Raw genomic sequence first — 26,758 nt, 5'->3', positions numbered from 1 at the left:
CACCTCAGTTGTATTCTGGGACTTCTGAAGAAGGCCCTATCCCACACTGCTCACTGTTCTGATACAGAATATAACAGTCCTTTCTAAACAGGAGACACTTATTGAAAGGAAACATACCTAAAATATGCTCTGGGACTTATTTTGGGGAAGTTCTATGGCCTGTGTTATACAGGAGGTCAGACTAGATGATCACAATGGTTCCTTCTGGCCTTGGAATCTATGAAGAAAAACTATAACTACAGACAAATCAACAGACTTCTACACATCTTGAGTTCCAGCTGTCTCCCCCTCGTTTACCAGAGATTACACGCTCTCTGGAACTCCATACAGCATAGGGAGACATCTAATGGCTAAATAATACACTACAAGTAAACATTACACTCAGCACTGTTGCTGAGAGCAAGGACTTTTTGAGCAATTTCCAAATATGAATGTGCCACATGGGATGGTGTTAGGAGGACCAGAGGTATTAATGCCGTCACAATGGTTCTGGCTTTTTGTTCACAGAGGAGAAGTGGTTGCACTCTGCTTCAGTTCAGCTGGACCTTAGCTGAAGATGTTGTCACGGGTGTCATAACCAACCAGTACAAGGAGTGGGTGTAAAAAGCTCAGGAGAATACAAGAATCAGGGATAGAATGGGACCTGTAAAGCTCTTTTGTAGATTTACCCAGTTGGATTAATTACAGTAAGGGACCTTTGGGGCCTAAACTACTGGGTGAAGATTTAAAAAAGAGTAATTTTCATGATGGTAACAGATAACAATGTAGGACATCTAGGACCTGGCTCTTCAGAGAATCAGAGCACCTACATATCCATAGAGCTAGGGCAGCTTTCTCAACTCCACCTTTCAGAGGTGCTTTAAATCTGTCAGAGGGTACTTCAGTCCTCTATAGACCCACAAAATCCTTGGTCCCCTTTCCTGAGTCTGAAAACAAGGGTGCTTGTGGGGAGGGTGATTTGCCATCAGTACGAGAAGACACCCTTCGCTCACTGCACGTAGGCCACCAAACAGCCACTGATAGCAACAGTGAGGAGCCATCATGGATTTGTGCTGGTAACCAAGAATGGAAAAATCTCCCTTGCTGCCCTGTCCCAGCCTTTGTGTTCCTTTTAAACGACTGTGCTCATGCTCTCCCTTATTAAGGCTGTCACGCGGACAGGCTGTGGCCCTGTCCACATCAGATTAAGAGGCATTGGAATAATCAGCTGGGTGGAAGGGTCCCGTGTGGAGGGCCTGGGTGAAACCTTGGGTGGGATTTTCAGAAGTGCTTAGTGCTGGCCTATCTCTGCTCCCGTTGAAATCAGTCGTTTCCCAGCACTTCAGAACAGGCTTGGAACATAGCAGCAGAGTGGTCAGGGAAGCTGTCACTGTTGTGTGGCTAGAGAGATGCTCAGAATCACTGCGGTGGGCATCGTTCACCAACATAATCACTTGATTTTAAAAAAGAATCGCATAGTTATCTAGGTCCCAGCCATCCCCTTCCTGTAACTAATCCCATGGGATAATCTACAAGGCGGCTCTACATTGACCTCTGTGTCGCTGAGCCATTGTGCTCAACAACCACCACTCTGGGTGGGTGTCATTTTTAATTCTTGTCCTGCAGCCACTCTCTGCTGTGGGTAGTTCCCAGTGACTTTAAAGGGACTACACCTTGTAGTGAGCATTTGCATGGTAGGGCTTCAAGTTGCAGTTTGGCTGAGACACGAGGGTTGAGGGCCCTTTTCCTGCAAAAAGTGCCATGGATTTTTAAGAACAGCCTAAGTTTTGTGTCTTCTGAAAGAAACCTCTCCAGCTGTAAAGGCTGTTGATGTATCTGCTTGTTGTCTATTTAGTTATATAGACAAGCTAATATCTGCCCTGCTCGATGTGCCAGTTACTGCGGCCAAGAGAACAGGTATTGTGTATTATTGTTTCTCTGACAATGACATCTGATTATGTATGTTGGCTGCATCTCTGCTCTTTGTGCGTCAGTACAGATAGGGAGATTGTAAAGCTTTATCATTTACACAGCAACAAATCGCTTCTATATATGATGGAGCTCTTTGTATCTTTCTGCCAACTCTTAAGAAATGTGTGTGCTTTGCCTGATACAAAAACAAATCATCAGGATGTAGAACATGTGTAACACAGATAAATCTCTCTGCCACTTTCCTTAGTCAAACCTGGCCTCCCGACGGCATCAGATACATGGCTCTGTGCCTGTTGCTGCTGCCATGAAAAACTGCTGCGAAGTACTAAAACTCACTCCAACACCTCTTCTTAGAATATTTGGGTTCATTAATTTTGGGCATTAGAAGCAAGGGTGCAACTCTTCATCTGGTGCAAACCAGTGTAGCTCTGTTGACTTCAGTGAAAATATCTTCTGCCAAATAGCGGAGCAGAATCTCAGCTTGGATAAATTGAAATAGCCCAGCTGAAATTTGTAGCAGGGTGCCATCCCAGAGCACCTCCCTCCCCATGGCCTGGCATAGCCCTTCAGGCAGCTTGCCTTCAGTTTCCCCCTTTAGTTCTTTGCAATGATTGAGACTCAGGCCAGAGGACACGAGCCTTTTTGTGGGGCCTTCGTTCGTTCTCTTCCAAATACAGAGACGTTAACCCTTTTAGTCCCATCCCTCTTCTCCTTTGATCAGGAGTCCCTCAGCCCTGCTGCTGGAATCTGGCTGATTGTTCAGGCAGGCTTCTCCTCCTGGGCTGAGGAGTCCCCCAGCGTCCCTTTTCAAGGCTCTGCTCATTTCAGTCAGCTGCAGCCTTAAACCAGACTGGGAGCAGTCAGTGGGCAGCACTCATTCCCCTGCCGGTGTCTCCCCATTATCCTTCCCAGGGCTTGTCCTGGTTGGCTGGGAGAGAGGGGATCCTTGCCCCACCTTGCACTACAAGGGTCCTGGTCTCTTAAAGAAATAGTACCCTGGGTTTCCCCCTAGCATTAGCTGTTCCCTAGGACAAACCACCTCTCTCCCAACACCTGCCTCTGCCCTTCTGTAGGCCTTTGTCCACTCCAAAATCCCAGGAACCTTAGAGGGACATGCCCTGGAACAGGGATTGGTTGAACCCTAATTTGTACTATACTTAAAGGGGATAGCCCCCCTGTTGCCACGGCAGTGCAGTTATGGTAGTTTATACAGCTGAGGATCTGGCCCGTAATACGTAATTTAGGATGATGATTATTGATTAACTTACATATCTTAGTGCCTGGAGGCCTCAGCTCAGATCAGGGCCCCGTTGTGGGAGGCACAGTGCAAACATATAGTGAGAGACAGCCCCTGCCCTGAAGAGCATACGGACAAGACAGGCAAAGGGTGGGAAGGGGAAAAAGAGTTAAGTGACTTGCTCAAGGTCAGTCTTCGGGTGCCTGGCAGATCTGACCATAGGAACCTGAGTCCTGAGCCCCAGTCCTGTGCGACGTATATCAGCTGAACGTCCAAGCAAGAGTGCTGTAAACCTCACTGATGCACTGTGTAGATTTACCTCGCTCCTCTATCGAAGCCACATATTGCTGGTGCAGGCAGGAGTCCAACATCGTATATAACACAGAACTTGCAACCCTGTATAGATTTGCTCGCAAAGGTGCATAAATATACTTTTATCGGAAGATAAATATACCCCGACGATATATCTAAAAATGTCAACCGATGTACTGCATAGATTGGAGACTATCCTGACTGATAAATGTAATTTCATAGGAGCATTCGGCACTTTATTTCTTCAGAATGTAGCAGTTGTTCTCCCGCTCCTGTAAAGTGTTTGGGAATGGTAAATCATCTAGTGGTCAGAGCAGAGGACTGGGAGTCAGGAGACCTGGGTTTTATTCTTAGCTCTGCTACTGACTTGCTGGGAGACTTCAGGCCAGTCATTTCTGACAGAATTTTTTAAAGGCTCCATTAATCCCAGGTGCCCATCTAGACTTTGATTTTCTACTATGTCCAAGCATAGATCAGACGCAGTGGAGACTGGCAGTGGGAGGGAACTGGTTGTGGATCCCTGATTCAGAGTCATCCGGCCCTGGCACAAGTGAGATCTGCAGAGGGGCAGTCTTTACTTGGCATTGGTGTAAAGTCCCTTGGGGACGTTGTGCCAGTGGAGGATTGATCAAAATAGAGCTCTCCTCTGCCACACCTTCTCTGGGATTGCCAACCCTCCAGGATTGTTCTAGCGTCTGCAGGAATCAAAGATTAATCTTTAATTAAAAATGATGTTATGTGATGAAACCTCCAGGAATACATGCAACCAAAATTGGCAACCCTAACCCCCTCCGTCTTCTAGTCTCCCTCAACATGCCTCCCCCTTTCCCCTTGGCTGAGGATGAGTGGCAGCTGGGCTGGGAGGTGATGGAGCCATCTCCATCAGTTCTATGCCAGCGGAAAGTTCTGCCCAAGGGGAGATTCTCCACTAGCCACCTCTGTCGGCTTTAAGGCTGCTTTATGGCACAAGACTGGAGAGTCGAACTGTTAGGGCCTGGTTTTTGGAATGCAGCTCACCACAGATTTCAGTTAGAGCAGCCAGTGCTCAGCCCTCTGAAAATCAGGTCCTATGTGTCTCAACGGGCACACCCAAGATTACAGGCGATCGTTGAAAATTTGGGCCTAAGCCTCTTTGTGCTTTAGTTTTCCCATGTGGAGCTCAAAGCTAACAGTTCTGACGTACTGCATGTGGCTGTCCTGGCTCTTAGTTCTTTCTTTGATTTATAATGAAGGTGGTAAACTCCTCAGAACAGGGACCATCCTTCTGCCGTGTTTTGGCCAGCGTTTAGCTAACCAGCAGCCATCGGCACAGAACAAGACCGTTCTTTGAAGGCTATTGTAAAGTACAAACTTCAGTGATGCAAAAGTCCAAGATATTCAACATGCAAGATTGTGCAGTTTGAATAATCAGGATGTAATCCCTGCCTTTGTGCTCTAGGCTCACCGCTACCTCACCCCGTGTACCCCCATATGCATTGCGAAAGCTGTGAAGAACGCAGCCGAAACAGAAGGCATGAGAAGAGCACATGTAAGTGAAACACTGAGTGCATTTCAGATCATCTCCCAGAGCCAGGGATTATGTTTCTCTTTCAGGGTTGGGGAAGTGTTTCAATTGGACTCGTGTCGAATTAAGATGCAAATAATACCTTGGATGTTTTCTTTCCTAACCTTCTGTCATACACCTGCTACTTCTTCTGCCTAACTGTTTGGTGCCCCCTTTAAAGCTTTCTGAATCTGAATCCTGCTTGTGCTCTCAGACATTGCTTGGGACACAAACAAGACTCTTTGCTGCAATGGCTGCCTTGGGCATTTCTATACCCTAACTTTTTACAAGGACCAGGCATTGGCTGATTGGCCAACCCTCAGCCCGGAAGAGCAGTGCACTGCTTTTTGTCTGGTCCCTTCCCTTTGTCCTGGGAGACCCTACCAGGTGTTGAAATCCCCACCGGCAGAGCTCGCAGGGTCATTGGAACATACAAGCCTTCCCGCTATGTTTAAAGCCCCAGTGACGGCTTTAAAGCTATGAACAACATGTATAAAAGTGCTGGTCACCGTATGTGTTTTCAGTGGGGACTATACAGCGTTCCAGACCCATATTTAGCAGGTGAGCCCTGCAAAGCATGGATTGTCCCTTTGCTATGTCTATACAATGCCCAGTGCAATGAGGCTTTGATCTGTACTGGGCTCTTAAGGCATTACTGCTGTACAATCATGAACTACTAATATCATAGAATTATAGAATATCAGGGTTGGAAGGGACCTCAGCAGGTCATCTAGTCCAACCCCCTGCTCAAAGCAGGACCAATCCCCAGACAGATTTTTGCCCCAGATCCCTAAATGGCCCCCTCAAGGATTGAACTCACAACCCTGGGTTTAGCAGGCTAACATTATCATGGGGTAGAAACAAGGAACCAAAAGTATACTCTCTAAACCATAGTGCTGAATACTCTGGCTCAGACCATTACAAGAGGCTAATCTTTTGGATGCCTCCATTTTTGGGTGGCCAAGTTGACGCACCTGAAACGGGGCTGATTGTCCGAAAGTGCCGAGTTCCCCGCCTTCACAAAAACGAGGCCCCCTTTAAGGTGTCTCATGCTGGGCCCTTAAAATCGCTGGGGCTGCTTTGGAAAATCATGGGCTCTTGTTTCTCCAGGTCGCCTTCTCATCTATAACCGTCAGGCACTGGGCATCAATCTACTTTATTTTATGCCGCTTTGGGCTCCGGGACCCCCAGGCTGTAATGCCATTTAGGATGGACGTGGAGCATCCATGTCCATTTTATTATTCTTAGTTCCAGCAGTGTCCACAATGTGCTAGGCACTCTCCAAACATAGCTATGCTTGCTGCGCGCACTGCCAGGCAGTCCCATGGCCTTCATGTCTGTTTCACATTTGCAAACAGGGTATAGTATTCCAATGAAACTCTTCATGGTTTCAGTCTGTCAAGGTGCTAATATCTTCCTGAGAGGCATGGAACCCTCATCTCCCAGCTCAGAAGGGGTGCTCGGCACCTGACAGGAGCAGTCCATGTAAGTAGGTGGAACCTGCTAACACAGAATGGCTCTCGATCCCCCTCAAGTGGCTAATCCATCTATCAGAGGGTAGCCGTGTTAGTCTCGATCTGTAAAAGCAGCAAAGAATCCTGTGGCACCTTATAGACTAACAGACGTTTTAGAGCATGAGCTTTCGTGGGTGAATACCCACTTCCTCAGATGCATGTTCCTCAGATGCAATACCCATGCATCTGAGGAAGTGGGTATTCACCCACGAAAGCTCATGCTCTAAAACGTCTGTTAGTCTATAAGGTGCCACAGGATTCTTTGCTGCTTTTACTAATCCATCTATGGAGGTTTATGAATCTGCTCCTGTATTTGAGCTACAGTATGTGACTCCTTTTGCTCAGGCAACAGAGGACGACCATTTTAGGTCCAGAGGTCCCCTGTTAAATCCTTGCTACTGATAACCCATCCAGGGTGGTTGCAAAGGGACTTGAAATGCAGTCACTTGGATGGGAAGAGCAGGAGTGGGGTGACATATACCGAAGGTGACCATATAGCAACTGTGAAAAAACAGGACAGGAGGTGGGGAGTAATAGGTGCCTGTATAAGAAAAAATCCCCCAAAACGGGACTGTCCCTTTAAAAACGGGACATCTGGTCACCCTGCATATATGCAAACATCAAAAGAGAACAATAAAGGAGCAGCTACAGCCGGGGCACGAGACTAAGAAAATCTGTGTTCTAGTCACATCGTTGCTGCTGACTCCTCTTGCTAGTCTTGGATGTATCAGTTCATCTAGCTGTGCCTCAGTTTACCTATCAACAAATGGGGATAAATGTACTCAGGCCCATACTTCACAGCATGCATGTTGCAAAGCATAGGTAGTGTTTGCCAAAGGCTTCACAATCCTTGGCGATGAGACCCTATCCACCTGCAAAGCTTTATTAATGTTTATTTTATTTGAGAACCACTTTGCTAGATGCCCCAAAAGCTACAATTGAGGAAGAAGGTTGTATTGGTTAAAAAATTGACCTGGTTTAGAGGGGAGATGAAGGCAGCTATACAAAAAAATAATATGTAACAAATGGAAGAAAGGGAAGTTGATAGTAATGATTATAAATCAGAAGCTAAGAATTGTAGAAAATTGATAAGGGAAACAAAGGGATACAATAGAGACATCAATAGCCAACAGAGTTAAGACTAATAATGAGTTTAATTACATTAGAAACAAAAATAATCCTATCAATTGTATTGGTCCAATACTGGAGGAAATAGTAGAATTATTAATAATAATGCAGAAAAGTCAGATGTGTTCAATAAGTATTTCTGTTCTATATTTAAGAAATGTTCTATAGTAGCTTATCTTTTTTTGATGAGATTACAATTTTGGTTGATAAAAATAATAGAGTAGATGTAATGTACTTAGGCACTTGTAAGGCATTTAACTTGGAACCACATGATATTTTGATTAAAAAACTAGAATAATATACCATTAATATGGCACTTATTAAAAGGATTAAAAGCTGGCTAACTGATAAGTCTCAAAATGTGATTGTAAATGGGAGACCATTGACAAAGGAGTGTGTTTCTAGTGTAGTCCTATAGGGATCAGTTCTTGGCTCTCTGCCATTTAATTTTTTTTTAATGACTTCAAAGAAAACATAAAATCATCACTGATAAAATTTGCAGATGACCCAAAAATTGGGGGCTTGGTAAATAATGAAGAGGACAGGTCACTGATGCAGAGTGATCTGTATCGCTTGGGAAACTGGACACAAGCAAACAATATGCATTGTAATATGGCTGAATGGAAATGTATACGTCTAGGATCAAAGAATGTAAGCCGTATTTACAGGACGGGGAACTCTATTCTAGGAACAAATGACTGACATAGATTTGGAGGTTATGGTGAGAAATCAGCTGAACATAAGCGCCCAGTGCAACACTGTGGCCGAAAAGGGTAATGTGATCGTGGGATACATAAACAGGGGAATCTCAATTGGGCATAGAGAGATTATTTTCTGTCTGCATTTGGCATTGGTGTGACAGCTGTTGGAATACTGTATCCACAGTTCAAGAAGGATGTTGAGAAATTGGAGAGGGTTCAGAGAAGAGCCATGAGACTGATTAAGCGATTAGAAAATATGCTTTATTGCAATAGACTCAAGAAGCTCTGTCTGTTTAGCTTAACAACAACATGATGACTCTTCAGTCTGACAGAGAAAGGTATAACATGATCCAATGGCTTTAAAATTCAGACTGGAAATAAGGTGTATATTTTTAACAGTGAGAGTAATTAACCATTGGAACAATTCACGAAGGATCATGGTGGATTCTCCATTGTTGACAATATTCAATCAAGATTGGATGCTTTTCTAAAAGATCTGCTCTAGGAATAATTTTGGGGGAAGTTTTATGGCCTGTGTTATACAGGAGGTCAGACTAGATGATCACAGTGGTCTCTTCTGGACTTGGAATCTATGTCTGAATTTCTGGTGCTTGCATTAATCAGGGAGGTTAGAGGCTAGACAGACTGCTTAGAGACCACTTACCTCATCTCTCTGTCAGTGTACCCTGTGTTAATATCTAATTGTCTTTGCATAAAAAAGACTGTTTCCATTGCAGCTTTATAAATCTTACGTGCACTCAATTACTTTTTCTTTTTTACCCATTTTAATATAGATTAAAGATGCTGTCGCTCTGTGTGAGCTCTTTAATTGGCTAGAGAAAGAGGTATCGTATTGATTTCTCATGTTTTAATGTAGGGATTTTATTACATAATAACATTTTGCATTAGTATAAGCTTTTCAATACTATGAATATTCTTTTGAGTAGTTCTACTAGGAGAGGAAGAAAAAGCGCCTGTTTTTCTCTGATTTTCAGGCTGTGGATTTAATTCTGATTTCCAGCAAAGATGGAATGAGCTTTTTGATTCATGCTCACATTTATTAAATGGGACCAAAAGGCAGATTAGGCAAACTCGCCTAAGTGCGTGAGGAAGGATCTGTCCAGGTCTAATAGCGGAGATACTGTCTGCCTGCTGACCTGGTGTAGTAGATCGTATAATAGTGTCGCATGTTACAGTGCAGTGTTATGGGGAAAGTCTCAAGATAATCTGTATTGCCCAGTGGCTAGGGCAGTTTAGGTGTCTAAGTCCCACGGACTTAACCTGTTTCTGTGCTTTTGTGAATCCCACTAGGTGTGTGTCTGCATATGTAGATGCCTAAGGACCTTTGTAAACCTTGCCCTAGGTCATGTGACTGGTCTCCTGCTCTGCCATTTGCCCACTGTGTGACTTTTGGCAAATAACTGCATCTGTGTCTCCATTTCCACCCCACCAAAATGATTAAAATAAAAGTGACCATATATTTTGTGAAGTGCTTTGAGATCTGTGGCTAAAGGCACTATCTGAGCATGGCCAGCTTTTATATATAAGTATTATGTGTTTTAATAATATTTCCATAAGTGTATTATTAGCGTCTTAGATGCAGATAAGTATTAATGCTAAAAACCACAGATTATGGAAAGCACTGGTCAAATCTAGTTTGATTTTCACCATTATTTGTTCTGAATTTGTACATTTCAGTGTAGTGTCCAGTCTCAGAAACAGCTGCTGCCATATGTGACATTATTCCTATACATAGTCTCATTGAAGTCAAGACATGCTGCAGTAGCTGTTTGCAAACTGGGGTCTAAAACTCTTTGATTCTGCACTGGTCAGTTTCACTTCCTGGCTCTGGCACTCTTAGCCCAATGCTGCCGAGTTTGGGTTTCTATCACTGCGGGGGGCAGTGAAATAAAACACCAAAATGTGAATGTCCCTGTAAGATTAGGTTGTGTAAAGGCTAAAGATAGAGCCTGTTTCATAGTTTCCTGGTTTCCTTTCCTAGTTGGCTTCTGAGGCGCCGACTTCCCCAGTGCCTGGGAGGTGCTTGATCACTGCTCTGCCCCTTCCCCCAAGACCCAGCCCCAACCCTGCCTCTTCCTGCCCCTGCTGCTCCCCTTCCTGCCCCCAGTGCCTCCTGCATGCCACTGAACAGCTGATCGTGGCAGGTGGGAAGCGCTGGGAGGGATGGGGATGAACTGATTGGTGTGGCTGCTGGCAAGCAGGAGGAGCTGATCTGTAGGGCTTCGATGGGTGCTGAGCACCCACTTTTTTTTCTGTAGGTGCTCCAGTCCCAGGACACCCACAGAGTCGGGGCCTATGGTTGGCCTGATAACTTAGCCCAGATTTTGTCCATTAGGTTCCAAAGGGATCTGTTACTGAAATATCAGCTGCGGACAAAGCAGAGGAGTTTCGCAGGTAAAAAAACAAAACCAAAACCTCCATCAGGATGTTTTCTGGGTGGCTTTTTGATTCTTATTCTGTGTTAATTTACCCTTTCCGTGATGCATGTTATCAGAGGACAAGTCACTTTCCTAGGGTTTTATTTGGGCACTAGAAAAAGAAGGTTTGTGGCTGCTGGGTTAGCATCTCTTGGGAGGAGCAACTCCTGCCTTACTGGATCCCATTCACCACCTTTCCCTGCCTTCCTCTGCTGCTGGTTACTGGCTTCTCCCTTAGGAGGGCTGGGTCATGACATTTGCACGGGGAGGCAGGAGGCTCTTGTGAGCTTGCAAGACGGAGATGATAATACTTCCCCAATTCACAGAGGAGTCATGAAGGGAAATTCATTAGGGCTGGATTCTCCAGGCTCCTAAGGCCAAGTTGTGCCTTGTAAGCAACATGCACATAGTGGAGAATCGGGGCCATTAATGTCTGCCAGGTGCTTGGATACTGCAGGGATGGTGCTATAAAAATGTCTGAAAATAAATAATGAGTAAGAAGCAGGCGCGGTGTCTGAAGGCTGAGATTTGGAGCTGGGGAGGATGTTGGAGGTGTGGAGGCCAGGCGATTTGGGAGAAGGCAGGACTCTAGCTAGATGGGAGGCTAGGGGCTGAACTTACTTGACTCCTGTCTCACAGTAGAGCCACCTCTAAGCTTGTCCTGATGGCTGCGGGACTGACCTGGTCTTTCTATGGAGGGGAAGGGTTTGAGGTGAGGTGAAATTGGGGAGGTTGGCTGGCTAGCTAGAAACTGTTTTATTATCTGAGCTGTGCTGGGGACACCCACCTGCTCTGGTGCGTGTCTCTCACTCACATGTGCATGTTCATGATGTTTCTTTTCAGCCAACAGACCGATTTTGTCGACTTGAGCTTTGCTACGATTTCGAGCACGGGTCCGAATGGCGCCATCATTCACTACAAGTAAGAGAAGCGCAGCCCCTTTGCTCTTCAGCAAACGCACTTCCAATAGCCTGCATTGCTTCCCCACGGTGCTGCAGCTGAGGACAGAAGAGTGAGATTATTTGGTTCAGACAAGGAAAAATCTATCCCTGTCACTCACCTTTTTTGCTTTATATTGGCCCAGCTCCCTTCCCCAGGAGATACGGATCTCAGCACACCACTTGGGATGCTGGTGCTTTGATGCCAATGTTGTGCCAGGACTTCATGGCCAGCAGAGGACCATCCCAGGTGGTGGCTGGCTCAGCCTATCCACCTGACTCCACTCCAGTGTTTGAGTTGGAATTGGAGGTGAAGGCAATACATAATTTAACCCATGGAATGGATCATCATGGCTGTGCTGGGGCAATGAAGAGGTTCTCTACTTCCACCATAGCATCTGCCAAACCTTGGTCTGCAGAGTTTTTTCTGAGGGGAGGGCACGTTGGCCAATCCTGGCTGCCTCCTCTGGTGGATGATTTGGATTCCTTGTGTTGTGAGGAAATTGTGAGTTATTTTGCAGAGCAAGATGGCTCCTGACGACAGGCAGGGAAGAATGAGTGTGTGTGAGTGTACGTGTGTGTGTGGGGTTCATTCTGACTGCTCAGGAGTGCAGGGAGATGGGTTACCAGGACTCCCTGGCCTGCAGTGTCTAGGAATTTGCTCCTTCTGAAGAGGGGAAGGAGTGGGGGAGGCAGGGGAACTGTGCTGATATGGGGCCGGGGGCGCATGTTGGAGAATGGGCAGAGAGGAGCATGTGCCATTCACTCAGCGGAGTACATTCATCCACATCCCACGGCTCAGACGTTGTGCAAATTCCAGCATTCAGAGAAGAAGTTGGAACTGACCAATCTGAACTTGCCCCTGACATTGTCCTTCAACAGCCGCCTTGGTCCGGAAATGTTGAAATGAGGGAACAAACAATTTTTCATTTAATTCAATAGGCCAGTTCCTGAGACCAACAGGGCTTTGTCTGGGAATGAAATCTACCTCCTGGATTCCGGCGCTCAGTACAAGTAAGTGGAGGAGGGTCGCTGTAACTCTTGTTTCAAGTTAGAATCAAGAAACATTTAGTGCGCAATCTGCAGGGCGGGAATCTTCAATTGCTTTGGTGAAGGTTGCAAAGGGCTAGATTTGGTGCTGACTAAACAACTTGACGGGCTGTTATTTTTAAAGAACAGCTGCAATGCAGGTCTTGTCTCTGTGTCCCGAGTGTGGTGGGAAATTGCACCGTATTGTTTAAAAAGAAAGTAGTTTCTAGGCCATCACTGTGACTCTAGCTGGGGTCACTGGGCTGTGAAAGGAATAGGTGGCCTTGCTGGCATTCGTAAAGGATTCAATGGGCCATTATCGTTATTAGGGCTTGCTGGTATGACGTTTACAGAACTGTCATCAGGTCGCTGCCCCCTGGGCATCGCCTCTGTGCAGGGCACAGTGGTGCTGTGTCTCTGCCTCCGTGTCTCTGATGCTCTGGTGGCTTATGGCTCAGCCCTCTGGCTGGGTCACTGTGAAAGTTCAAGCCTCCTTCCCCTTCCTGGATAACAGAGTCTAAAATCACCTTCCCAAAAGGAGTTGGAATCCCAGCTGGGAGCCCCCCTGAGGTTATCCATCCACATGACCTCTGGGCTCAGCTTTCAGGCCCCTTCCTTCCCCTCAGATGGGGCACCCCTGCCCTGGCCTATCTTAACAACCATCGGCAGGTTCCTGTTGAACCCAAACAGTGCGATGTCTGGCTTGCCTTCTCTCCAGGGAGACTCTGATTGGCCGCAGTCCCACTCAGTTATTGGCTTCAGCTAGACTCCTCTCCCCAGGTGAGATCTGCTCTCTTTCCTAGCCAGCAGCAGCTGAGCAAGCTGTCCCCTTTCCAGCCCCTTCCTGCAGTCCAAGTTGGGCCGATTGTGCTTGCCACAGCTTGTTAACCCTCCCCAGCCCATGTGGGATTTATGTAACCCATCACAAGAATGGACAAAGAGGGATTCCCTGCTCAGAAGATCTTGCAATAGAAAGTCAGGGTGCTGCCTGTATAGTCTGGCTGTGCTAGCTCAGGAGCAGACCAGGGAGGGAGATGTGACTCATAGTTACAATTGATCTTTGATTTCCCCCGTAGGCCCAGCGAGGATGTCATCTGCTAATGCTTTTGGCCAGCAGCAGGTTACTTCACCCTCCAAGCTGTCTCAGCTCTGCTAGCTGGTGTCCTGGAGGCAGAATCAAATCCCTGTCCGTTCCCTACTCACATGCCTGGGAGGGTGGAGTTACAGCCCCGCAGACCTGCCCCTACATTTCAACTAGCGAAGCCGGCATCCTATGCAGCACAGTAAGGGCATGTTGGGCAAGTAACCCTGCGGCCCACTGTTAAGATGATGCCTACAGAGGGCCGTGTCCAGGACGAGGGCAGTACTATTGTGCATTCACTCTGAAACCTAATGTTTGCCTCTTGATGCCCCATGGAGTCATGGAGACTGAATTCCTGTCTGATCCCTAGAGGTAGCTCAGGTACCAGCCATACTGCTGAGGAGGCTTAGTGTATGCTGTACTTGTTTGATGGATCAAATTGGTGGCCTACGGCTGTTACACGGGACCTTTCACAAGCACTAACTAAATAGATTAAAGGCTTTTTGTTCAGCAAGGGAGCGAGGTGGACCTGATCTCTCCTTTGAGAGGAATTGTCTCTTTTGCGCTTTGGCTATTGTTAGCAGTCTTTATAAAGGGCTTTGAAAAGGAAGCTCTTGAACATACTTTGATATCATTTTTATGAGTTCTTTTCCCCCCGCGGTGTACTAATTAACGATTCCTTTAGTGTCACAGTGAAAAGCAGCCCCTTGAATAAAATATGAGTTAGACATTGATGGTATTTAGCACAGTATTGGGGCAGAGATGCTGAGTTTGCCACTGCTGAGAAGTTAAATCCTGAATGCTTTAGGAGTATGACCTGTGTGGGCCAGGATCAAATGTGTGCGTACGGATTGACATTTCAGAAATAACTAGTGATTTGGGGTTGAATGCCAAACTTGAGATACCTTATGGGGTCTCATTTTCAGAGAGCAGGACTTCAGCACTTTCTGAAAAATCAGGGTCGTTTGAGGGTCTCAAACTGGGCAGCCCCAATCATTACTCACTTCTTAGGATTTATCCCGTGGTCAAAGGGGATTTATGTGTCTTTTTGCAGCCATTAGCTGTCATGTATGCATCTGTTTTTCTTCAAGAATGCAGTTGTGGATTTGGTCTGCTTCAAAACCACCCTTGATACAAATGACGTGTAATGGGCCCTTCTCAGCACCACTGAGCAGCATGCTGTGCATGAGCTGTTCACTCTGGAATTAGTTGCATTTTCGTGGCACTCCAGGTGTATAATTTGAGAAATGCGCTGGGATGAAACATGACATTTGAATGTCAGTCAGTGCTGTTCCATACAGGGCATCAGTGTGTTCAGGGACTCATAGATAAGGACCTCTATGATCCTTTAGTGTGACCTCCTGCGTAAATCGGGGTGTTGAACGCTTTGATTCAGTTACTGGAAGTGACTAGCGTTTCAGCTTTATTATTGGGGTAAGATGTACCCCTCTGTTGGAGCTTGCTTTCTTTGACTTCATTTGCTCTTGTTTCAAAGGGATGGCACGACGGATGTGACTCGGACGATGCATTTTGGCACCCCATCGGCTTACGAAAAGGTAATTGGACATCTTGTGTTTGGAGAGCAGGCTTACGGTATTAGAGATATTTAAATGATTGTTACTTTTTAAGGAAAAAAATGGTAAAAATGATATGAAAGTAGTAACTGTGGAGTCAAAGTGACTTATTTTGTACCATCCATTTGCTAATAAAATTGACGAGGATTCTTAGATTCCAAGGCCAGAAAGGATCATTGTGATCATTTCATCTGACCTTCTGTATAGGCCATAGGACTGCCTGGAAACAATTCGTGGTTAAAAAGAACGCTGTCAGGATTCAGAGCCCCAAAATGTAACCTAAAAAAATATAAAGAACAGCACCTTCCCCATCTCAGAATCCACACTTCCCATCCAGAAAATGATCTGGCGTCCCCCAGAAAAGTTCAGTGGCAATGTGCCTAAAGTCCAAACCACCTTGCTGGGTAACTGACCCTACAAAAACAAAGCTCAAATGGTGAGGTGTGGCATCAAGGGCTTGTCTAACAAAAGAGTCACACTGGTTCCAGTTAAATTGGTTTAAAAATCAGCTCTGTGTGCATATGCTGTTACAGCACATCCTCAGCAGAACACCCCCTGTCAGCATTGTGTGGCACACTATCCATGCAGCCTCAGTTTCCCAGCTGGTCTTCCCCTGCTCCGCCCAGCCTCCAACAGAGATTTAGGCCTGGTCTACACTAGAAAATTAGGTCAATTTAACGACATCGCTCAGAGGTGTGAAAAATCCACGCCCCTGAGCGGTGTTGGTAAGTTGATCCAAGTCCCTGTGAAGACAGCTCTAGGTACAAGTCCCTGGCCTTAGCCAGCCTTCTGCCCACATCTACTCTCTCTCTGCCTGTTCCTTCCCCAGCTGAGCCCAGCTCTAAACCCCTCCCTGGAAGCCTGACTCCTGCCCCATTTGGGCTGACTACGTTTTCTGGAACCCATTAACCCCTTCCTGCCATCCATGGAAGCTTGATTCCTCCATTGCAGAGGCTCTTATATCAGTTTAAAACTGGCGTATGCTATTATAAGCCAGTTTTAAACCGATATCAGAGAATTCACACTGGGATTTCAGCAATGCCATTAAATCTGTTTAAAATTCCATCGTTAGTTAAAATGAATGCAAATTTGCATTTATACCAGGCCTGTCTGTCTGGGTACTTACAGTAGAGCTCCTGTTTTATGAACTATTCACGCGTTCATATAATCAAAAAGTTCATAAAATAGAACATCTTAAAATTACAGTGGGTAGGGTGCATAAATTGCCATATGGGTTCAATGCATCACTTCTTGTCTTTCAAACCACTGGAAAGCTATTTCCAACACGCTGAAGACATAGGACTGTCAGGGGATGTTGACTTGTTCTTTGACATCATTTTCTGTTATGAGATTTTTTTTTTGTTTTGCCTGCTGTTGGGAAAAATGGTTTATATAACTGATGGGTCATAAGACTGTTGTCTACCTGGCACTCGGTGAAAAATGCATCAGACTGTGAAATCTGATTTATCCCGTGAAATCTGGCCTTTTGCATAGGGTAAAAATAGACAAAAGTACATGGTATTTCTGAAACGGGGGATCTTGACCCAAAAGGGGGTCATAAGACTATTGTGCGTGGGGGGGGGGGTCACAGCATTACCACCCGTATGTTTGTGCTGCTGGTGGTGACGGTGTTGCCTTCAGAGCTGGGCGCCGATCCAGCTGCCACGGTTCTCCAGCCGCCCAGCTCTGAGAGCAGCGCAGAAGGTCGGCAATACTGTGACCCCACCACAATAGTTTTGTGACCCTCTTTTGGGTTGGGACCTTCAGTTTGAAACACGCTGAGTCTTAAGGACTTTACATGTTTATATTTTGCCATGTTTTGTTACAACAGTGTGACATTAAGATTTAAATATCTGGAACCATGAAATTCAAGATTTTTAAAATGCAATATCTGTGCAGTTTACAAAAGGGACCATGAATTTGGTAGGGCCGTAGTCATTATTGATTCTCTCAGTCGGTATCTTTGTTCTCGTGCTTTGCTATTGCATCACTTATTTTATGGGTCTTAGCTGAGCCTCTGTAACGCTCTGCTGACCTAGAACATGCAATCCTGTTTTCAAAGCGAAGAGGGAGGTTGCTTTTTATCTTCACTTTACTCAGCGGGTGCTTTTTGTTGGCAGGAGTGCTTCACCTACGTCCTGAAGGGTCATATAGCTGTGAGTGCAGCCATCTTCCCTAACGGAACTAAAGGTTGGTCGCTTGCTTTGTCTCACTTTGTTCTGTAGCTGCAGATTGTTCTGAGCAGATGGGAGCCCGGACGACTGATGTGTTTGGAGAATCATGTGACCATTTACAAGAATATTATGCTTGACAGATACAAATGAAGTCGGCAGACAGAAAAGTTTTGTCTTTAGTTGTATCTCCTTGTATAATCTTTACATTGCATCATATTTATTGATCTAGCTCCTTTAACACCGTTTGACAATGAAACTCTTGGGCTGGAGTGAAGGGAATTTGTATTTCTCTCTAGTTCCACCGGTGTAATATTTTTATCGCTGAGTTACAGAGGAACAAATCACTGTCCACCTAGAACTTTACAGTTGTCTGGGTACTGTATAATGTGGCCACAGCCTTAGCAAGCAGAGATCTCAGATTGCCTGCATCAAAGGCAGAGGTGTTCATCTCAAGCTAAAGGAGAATCTCTTTTAGGTGTCAGCAGTATAGGGCCTATGACACACAAATAAGTTATTCTGATTCCTTCCAATAGAGGGCAGTGGCGCACACACACAGCAGCCAGTTCCTTGCAGTGTTATTCTGTCCCAAATAAGATACTCAACAAAGGTGTCTCTTTTTCAGTTGGGCTCAGTTTGCGTTTCTGATGCAAATACAGGCCAGATTTTCGCACTTGGATGCTGTCATTGGGCAGTCAAACCCCAGATTCTGGTGCTCTAGGGAACTATTAGGCATGTGTGTACCAGGGTGAGGGAAGGGCATTTTGTCCTCTTAATCCCATCCCCAATTCTTCTGCCTCTGGTATACCTAGAGCGACCCCCTCTGAGGATGAGCATTCTGCAGGGGCATTCAGCCTCTGGATGCTCTACTGAGAGAGCTGGGGGCTGGTGCGGGTTGTTTTTATGAGAGGCCAGGGGATGTCGACCCTGGAATTCTGTAGTTGGGAAGAGACTTGGCTTGCTACCCTTGATGGTGGTCTCACTGCCCTGAGACACTCTCTCCTAGTTCACAGTAAGCACTTCATATTTACCTGGTCCAGCTTCCCCTAGGCTGGCCGCAAAGATCTTTCACAATGAAATTACCTCAAATGCAAAAAAACCTTGATTGCAAAAGTCCTTCTTCCCAGTGGTGTTCTGGAGGCAAGGGGGTGGTTTCTAGCTATCTTCCCCAGCCTGGGAAGGGCACTCCAGGTCACCCCTTTTCCTCTCAGGATTGAAGGTCTATTGGCAGACTGGCAGACACGACCTTTGTCTTGTCCCCTCCTCATAATGAGAACAGGGAGTATTATGTCCCCCTCTCCAGGGTTTTTGTCTTGATTGGTTGAGCGACTGATTGACTGGGAGAGAGAGGAGCCTTACTTCGCCCTGCCAGTAAAAGCTTACCTCGGGCTCTTAAAATAAATAGTCATCCCTTCTCCCCAAGACTCAGTCTTCCTTCAGGAGCATTTCCTCTCTCCTCACATTGGCCTTTGCTGTCCCACAGGGTCTTTGGTTGAGACTACTGTATTTGGATCGGACTAGCCTGGACCCCATTCCTCCCTTTCTTAAAGAGCCACTATATCCCATTACAGGTCTCTTTTATAACTTGTACCAAGCCGGTGACTTGGTTCTCTCTCTCATTTATGCTCCTGTGTCCCGTGGTAAGATCTGCAGGTGTGATTGTCAAAGACTGACTGTGTGCAGCTGGTTGGAGCCCTCTCTAAATGTCTCTCTCTTTCACCGGTGTTTGCAGGTCACCTTCTGGATTCTTTTGCCCGCTCTGCATTGTGGGACTGTGGTTTGGATTATCTGCATGGCACAGGACACGGAGTTGGGTGTTTCCTTAATGTGCACGAGGGTCCATGTGGCATCAGCTACAAAACCTTTGCAGATGAACCCCTGGAAGCTGGCATGATAGTTTCTGATGGTATTTAGTGTCCTTGACTATATTTTGTAATCAGATGAGGACTGCTGTGTTAACAGGCTGCTTAGGGAACAAATCTGAAAAGCAGTGGGGGTGGAGGGACGTTTCCTGCCTTTCCAGTTGCCAGGTAATTCCTTGTTCAAGATATCTAGAGAGAGACCACATCAGGTTATACCTGGGGTCAGGTGTCTTAAGACCCTGTCTTTCTATTGTGATACTACAGGCCTGATTCTGCTCTTACTTCCTCCTGGTGTACAGCACTATAACAGTTAAAGTCAATGGAGGTATTGCTGGCAAACCAGTTTGAGAGGCATATTTTCCCATTCTTCAAGGGAAGGATGGTCTTATGGCGACCACATAGGAATGGGCAGCAGGACTTATAGGACCTAATCCGCTGACTGTCTGTATGACCTTGGGGCAGTTTTTAACCTTTCCATGTCTCAGTTTCCCCAGTGGTAAAATATGAGGATAATAATACTTAGCTACCCTGCCCGCGGGGGTGAGAGGGTTTGTGAGATTAAATTCATTCAAGTTTGCTAAGTTGAGATCCTTACATGGAGGGCACTGTGTACAATGGGCACCTCTTAAAACAGAGTGGGATGTTTTGGCCCGTAGTAACTGGATTAGTAGTGTTTGCAGAATTCCGGTGATTCAAACAGACGTGACACACACTTTGTATTCTTCTCTTGAAGTTGGAAGGTGACTGCCTAAACTGGGGCAGTCTGTCTGTCTGAGAGAACTCAGCCTGTCACCTTGCTTTGGCTCTACATGCAGATTAGATGGAATGGGAAATTTGTTCCTCTCCGTGGATGCCAAATGTCCAGACTATTTAGCTATGCACATGAACTAAAGCCCCAGGAGGAAATTCACCTGTTGTGATAAATGGCTGTGCTACACGGCAGGGATTGGCTGATTATTGTCTGTCTCTGCAGAGCCTGGGTATTATGAAGATGAGTCTTTTGGGATCCGCATAGAAAATGTGGTACTCGTGATCCCTGCCAAAACCAAGGTGAGTGACTTCTGAGCATGCTCAAGAAGAACCTTATCACTTCTCCATGAGTTGGTGGTTGTAAAAACACAAATATGTCATGGATTTTGAATGAAAAGCCTGGAACTGGAAGCAGGTCAATATTGCAGGCAGTTGTACCCACAGGTTTAGTTTTCCCACAAGGCTGGGTTACTGCACTTGCAAGAGTTTCACTCGGGGAAAACGTATGAGGACTTTTCTCCGTAATGAAGACCGAGACCTGGTCTCTTCCTGGAAACAGATATAATGAGGACAATGCTGGTGCTGCTGTGATCTGCACTGCTCACTAGAAAAGGTCAGGCAAGGTTAAAATCTGCACAACACTCCCCCTAAATGTCCTCTCTCTGCTCCGGAGAGCCAGGGCTAGAGTCTCTGCATTCCAGCCTCTTTGTGTCACTGTGGGGTTGTAAAGCTAATGGGTCCCCCCCCAGCTGGAGATTCCTTGGCATGGTAGAGTCGACATAGTCTGCTTCAACACCAAAACCTGCCTGGTTGGGGGGATTATGCTTTCATTAAACCCAGGTGATTTAAAAAAGGAACATTTAATTGTCTGCTGAATTTCTTAGGATGAAATGTCACTAGAAATGCCAAAATGAGCAATTCCAGGTAGCTGCCCTCTACAAGACGATCTCATTGACTTCAGTGGGCTTTACGTCAGGCCTTGCCACTTGTGGAACGCCAGCTAAATGTTTTCCCTTCTGAACCATGTGTAAGCCACGCCAAGCACCGGGGTTGTACAGGACACTCCTATTCCACTGGAGCAGTGTCCAGTGACTAATGGTGTCTTTCCTCGTTCCTCTGCAGTATAACTTCAGTAACAGAGGGAGCCTGACTTTCGAGCCACTAACCCTGGTTCCGATCCAGACTAAAATGATCAGTGTCCCTTTACTGACACAAAAAGAGGTAAGGGAGGTAGTAGATGGAGGGGAGCAGACTCATTCTGAAGGGCCGAAGGATCTGGTCTCATAGGGCTACCTTCCTTCTGATGGTGGTGTGACTTTGGCAGCTCACCTAAACTAATCTCTGCTTGACTCACCTCTTACTCCCTACGCTACCTGCAGCCCTATCATGTTGCTACCCCCACTTTGTTTCCTTTGCTTCAGCCCTTCTATCATGTTGCCCCCCTACACCTAGAATAGCCTCCCTCTCTTTTCCAGTACACGCCCTCTCCACTCTTCCTTCCTACCTTCTCCTGACCAATAGCCCCACCCACATTCCCTTTTCTGCTGGCTTGTTCCATGCAGTATCTTCATTGGCCTTCAGGCCCAGAATGGTAGCCCATACCTAGGTGTATAGTCCCGTTCAAGGCAGTGTATGTAATGACTGCAGGGCTCTCAGGCCCAAGTATTAAGAAGTGGCCACTGCCTTTGTTGGAGGCTCTCATTTTTAGAGATGCTAAAGTAGCCACGGATCCAACTGAAGGCAAATGGAGGAGCCTCAACACCTCTGAAAATCAGGTCCTAGGTGCCTCAGTTTTGACACCCACAATTACAAGCCATTCCTAAATATTCCTGGCCCTTTTGCCTTCTCCTCTAATCAGCCGGTCTGTTCCCCACTGAGAGCTGATGATGTTGCCCACGCAAAGTGCAGGCTGAACAGATCATCCCCTGCTTCTTGATTTGTATTAAATGTTGCTTCTGTCCCTTTCTCTAGTGCGACTGGGTGAACGATTACCACCGGAAATGCAGGGAGGTGATCGGGGCAGAACTGAAGAGCCAAGGACGACATGAGGCTCTCCAGTGGCTCATCAGGGAGACGGAGCCCATCACCAAAATGCATTAAGACCAACTTTTTTTTTAAATAACTTTTTACATGGTGACAGTTAGACTCCATTCAACCTTAAAATCCTCCAATCCCCCGCCCCTCGTTTTGAAAAATGAATGTGGATTGAGAAAGAGCCTTTGATAACCATTTGGAAATAGTGGTGGGAAGGGGGCTATTTGTTTAGCTTTTGTTTTCCTTTGTGGAGGGACAGGAGCATTCCATCTGTGAACAATTTTTCTGATAATGAGCAAATCTCAAAAGTGAAATCTTTTGCTTTTGCAGTCCAGGCCTTGCTGAAACAATCATTCGAGGAGACAATAACTGGAGTGTTTTATACATTTTGGTTTATCACTGTGAAAACCCAGTGGTTTTCCATTCTTGGGTTCCAGTTGCCAATACACTGCTGACGTTAATTGTTACACTGACGAGCCTATGTTTCTGGTCAGCTAATAAAAGCTTCAGAGTCCTGATTTGCTCTGTTGCCTTCAGTCTCTCTGGTCTCTGTCAGAGGTGTAACTGATTTAATTGGCCTTTAAACTCAGGGCCAAGCCCCGTCCTCACCCACCATGGGCTTGAAATAAATAGACACACCTTTCCTTGTACTTGGAGTTGGGGCAGGTGTTAAGAAACATCATAGGAGTACTCTGCTTTGTGGCAGATCTCTGCACAGCATTGCAGACAAAACCCTAGGGAGGTGTGTGCATGCAAAACGCCATGGCTGAACCGCCTGCCCATAGGCTATAGTACTGGTCTGTCTACTTCCATAGTGCCAATCAATGCAGTATATGATAGTACAGTGTCATGGAATCATAGCCGTTCCTGTGGTAGGTGTTTAAAGCAAACAGCTAAGGTGGACACAAACCTAACAGGCTTTCACAATACATTGTGTTTGTAGCTCAATTTCCAGCTCAGTCTGCCTTCGTATTATATTGACTACCTGCAGAGATGTCATGCTCAGGACACCCAGAACTGTGAGCCACTATGTTACCCCTCTGCCATCTCAAGGGAGCATTTTGTTGCTGCTAAGCTCTGTGTCACCTCTCTGACACACCAGCCTGTCTGCCTTGCCAGCAAACTCTTTGAGACTGTGTCAGTCTAAACCTGGCCTTGCCAGTAATAATCAGGGAGCCAGAGTTCCCCAGAGACGTCTCCCTGCAGTGTCCCTCTCACTGGACGTGCACAGAAATGATTGTTTGCTACATCCGAAGAGACAGAGCACTCGTCAGCCTATAAGATTAGCTGAAGACTCGCATGTTATAATGCATAGCACTGAGATGGTTTTGTAATAAAATAAGAATCAGTTTGTTAACAAAGAACAGAGATTGAGGTGATACTAAGCAAGAATAAAAGACAGGTATGGTTAAAAACCAACCAAAGCGCACGCTCTAATAATTAACATTTTATCTTAGCAAGTTACAAACTTTGCCTAAGCAGTTGTCTTACTGACATCAAGTTACCAGTAGCCCTAGCCTGCCAGACTAAGAGATCCAACTTTCATAGACTCAGTATCCCGTCAGTGCTGTATAACTAAAAGGTCCTTTTGCTCCCCTTATATTACCCAAAATCCAGTGTCTCTGTTGCAAGAGTCAAGGCGGCTTCCTAGGGTGCAGATTCTGTCCCCTAGAGTGAGTGTTAAATTCACTTAAACCTAGATGTAAATAGGTATATGGGCCCTAAGCCCGTAAAGACAATAGCTTAGCCAAACTAACTAAGGACAAAGGCCTAATGACTTGACATGAGTAACTCATATTTGACTCTATAGCACAGCATGAGGTTATAAGTGTTGCTAAACTGCTGGCCAGTAACCACAAGTTGTCATTTGGTATCAGCGTTAGCTTTGTTAAGTTAGGAACATCAGCAGATGTCTGACCACAAGCATGACATAGTAACTAACTGCTGTATATGCTAATAAACTTGAGGTAAAAGGCCCAGTAATCTCTGGGTACGGTTAAGAACCTGTCCTGGGTATTTTTAGTAAAAGTCAGGGACAGGTCATGGGCAATAAACAAAAATTCACAGAAGCCCATAATCTTTCCCCGATTTTTACTAAAAATATCTTGGGAAGGGGGAGGGGCAAATAGAGCCCTGCCAGGGGCTTGCAGTTGCTCCAGTCCTGCCGCTGCTCCAGCCCCAGGAATGCTGACCCACCTCCAGCTCCTGCTTCAGTCCTGGGTCCAGTGCTCTGGCGGCCCCAGAGTGACAGCTGCTCCCGCCCTGCTCAAGAAGGCATCATGGAGAGCCTGGAAAGGCATAGAATCCATGACCTCCATGACAGAATCGTATCCTTACCTATGATACAAGGTCACCCCAATACTAGTCAGGTGATGAAATGCAGAGAAGGCAAAGGGACTGACCCCCCCTACTGACTATGCATTTGGCATAGTGGGGGTCAGTGTAACACATTATAAAAGCTATGTTCTAACCAGCGTGCCTGGGGAGACGCCAGGATGCCGCCCACTGATAGGTGCTCAGAATGATGACTAACACATCAGGTTTTTCCACAAGGGCTAGTGTGAGTACATGGATGCTCAGAGGCGTGACATTTTGACCATTCTGTATAATCTCTGTCTACTTTTCTGGGTTGATATCTTTGTGCTTTTGCTACCCGTGCTAATAAAACTATTACAAGGCCAGAACCAATTTCATAAGTGTGATTGTCTCTCTTGTGCACACAGGGTCCTTGTCATAACTCGAATACTGTTGGTTCTGATCACGAGGCAGAACCCTGCCAAACTATGGACTGTTAATTGGCTTTTCTGATTCATCACTATAACTAATACACAATCAGTATATTAGCCAGCATCTTCCCCGTGTGTTTAGCTTGATGGCTTTAAGTAAATGCACTTTCATTGTCTTCTGCCAGTAGTCAATCTGGTCAGACAGGTAAATACACATTCCTTTGTGTAGAGTCGGCTGGCTTTATGCACTGCTGCCCAAACACATTTTTCAAATGTATTTCCAGCACACATCTGTAGCTCTTTGTACACAAGTACATATAGCACACAATGACTTCTGGGACCAGCGTGTCCCCAGTTTACACATGGTACCTTACACAACACCTTGGAGCTACATATTATGGCAACAGCGTGTTGGGGCTATGTCCTGGTCTACACTGGGGTTAGGGGGAGAATCGATCAAAGTTACGCAACTTCAGCTACGTGAATAACGTAGCTGAAGTCGATGTACTTAGATCTACTTAGCGTGGTGTCTTCACTACGGTGAGTCGATGGCTGACGCTCCCACATCGACGCCGCTTGCGCCTCTCACCCTGGTGAAGTACCGGAGTCTACGGGAGAGCACTTGGTGGTCGATTTATCGTGTCTAGACTAGATGCGATAAATCGACCCCCGCTGGATCGATCACTGTCTGTCGCAGGTAATGTAGACAAGCCCTATAAGTGTGTTGGGTGTGATGTGAGTTACAGTGTTGTGGGGAGGGAGCCTTCTACCATTTGGCATTGAGGGCATCTCAGTGTCACACCCATTGAAGTCAATGGGTAATTTTGCGTAGCTATCGATAGCACCATATGACTCAAGCTTTTGGGGCCAGCTCCTCAGCTGGTGTAAACTGAGGCTACACCATCTCAATGGCACAATCCCAATTTACATCAGCTGAGGCATTGGCGCCCTTTGTGTAAAGTAGTGCTACTGGGGTAGTAATAATATTAGCAAGCTGGAGGCATTCTCCAACTGCATTCGGGGATCATAAAGTTTTTCGTTGCCCTTCCAGTGAAAATCTAATGAGAGGAGCAGATGCTTGTTTTTCATGTAGGAAAATCCCCAGAGGTGTGTCTGTTCAATCAAAAATCATGACTGGAGCTTGGGCACTGAGTAGTGGCAGCATGCCGGTTGCTAGCCAAGGTTTTTCAGACAAATAGATCATTTCTCCTTGAGTCAGAAGCTTCGTGTTCATTTATCACAGGCAGAGAGCTCCGACAGCCTGTAAGTGTTTGAGTAGCTGTCTCCTATGAAATCCTGCCCTCTGCTCACTCTTATCTTAAGTGGCCCTGGCGGTGGCGAAATTCAGTTGTTTTGGAGCGTAAATGGCTCATAACTCACCTGCAATGGGAACTCCAATATTTGCTCACGCGACTATTAAATCTGTCACTTCCCAAGGCAGCAGTTGGCCCTAGTTAGACCACATAGACCTCAAAAAGCCAAATGCGTCCAAGAATGGTGGGATTTAGGAGCTCCTTGGCAAATCCATCTAAGTGAGTTTGGCATTTAGGCTGAAAAAGATAAAGTAGCTGAGGACTCCTTATACAATTGGATACAAAATGGCATCATTCCAGAGAACTGAGGAAATATGGAGAAGCTGGCTTCCCCACTTTATATACAATAGTTGCTCTGCCTGAGCATTTTACTGACTAGTGAACCTCTCCTAGGGACTGGCCCAAAGGTGATCGTAAGTTGTTGCGTTCATATGGGGCAAATTCCCTCTCTAAATTACATAGAGCTGCCAGGGGCTTTCCATATACAGGGCATACC

General features: G+C 46.0%; 1 protein-coding gene across 4 annotated transcripts in view; it reads left to right on the top strand.

Moving 5' to 3' along the window:
- The window catches only part of XPNPEP1 (X-prolyl aminopeptidase 1), a 46,306-nt gene extending 21,394 nt beyond the window's left edge, over positions 1-24,912 (top strand). For 3 of the 4 annotated variants that reach the window (XM_030569018.1, XM_030569019.1, XM_030569021.1), the window contains 11 exons: positions 4,899-4,988; positions 9,141-9,191; positions 10,703-10,761; positions 11,628-11,705; positions 12,665-12,736; positions 15,328-15,388; positions 17,527-17,596; positions 19,310-19,483; positions 20,413-20,489; positions 21,312-21,410; positions 22,161-24,912. In XM_030569018.1, the coding sequence (XP_030424878.1) occupies positions 4,899-4,988; positions 9,141-9,191; positions 10,703-10,761; positions 11,628-11,705; positions 12,665-12,736; positions 15,328-15,388; positions 17,527-17,596; positions 19,310-19,483; positions 20,413-20,489; positions 21,312-21,410; positions 22,161-22,289 (960 nt within the window). In that variant the 3' untranslated portion in view covers positions 22,290-24,912. The remainder of the gene's footprint in view (positions 1-4,898; positions 4,989-9,140; positions 9,192-10,702; positions 10,762-11,627; positions 11,706-12,664; positions 12,737-15,327; positions 15,389-17,526; positions 17,597-19,309; positions 19,484-20,412; positions 20,490-21,311; positions 21,411-22,160) is intronic. The other variant, XM_030569020.1, reaches the window with a different exon arrangement.
- The last annotated feature ends 1,846 nt before the right edge of the window (positions 24,913-26,758 follow it).

Source organism: Gopherus evgoodei, chromosome 7, assembly GCF_007399415.2.
Source record: "Gopherus evgoodei ecotype Sinaloan lineage chromosome 7, rGopEvg1_v1.p, whole genome shotgun sequence".
Taxonomy (NCBI): Eukaryota; Metazoa; Chordata; order Testudines; family Testudinidae; genus Gopherus; species Gopherus evgoodei.
The sequence above is the reverse complement of the archived record's forward strand: the minus strand, read 5'-3'. Positions and strand labels throughout refer to the sequence as shown.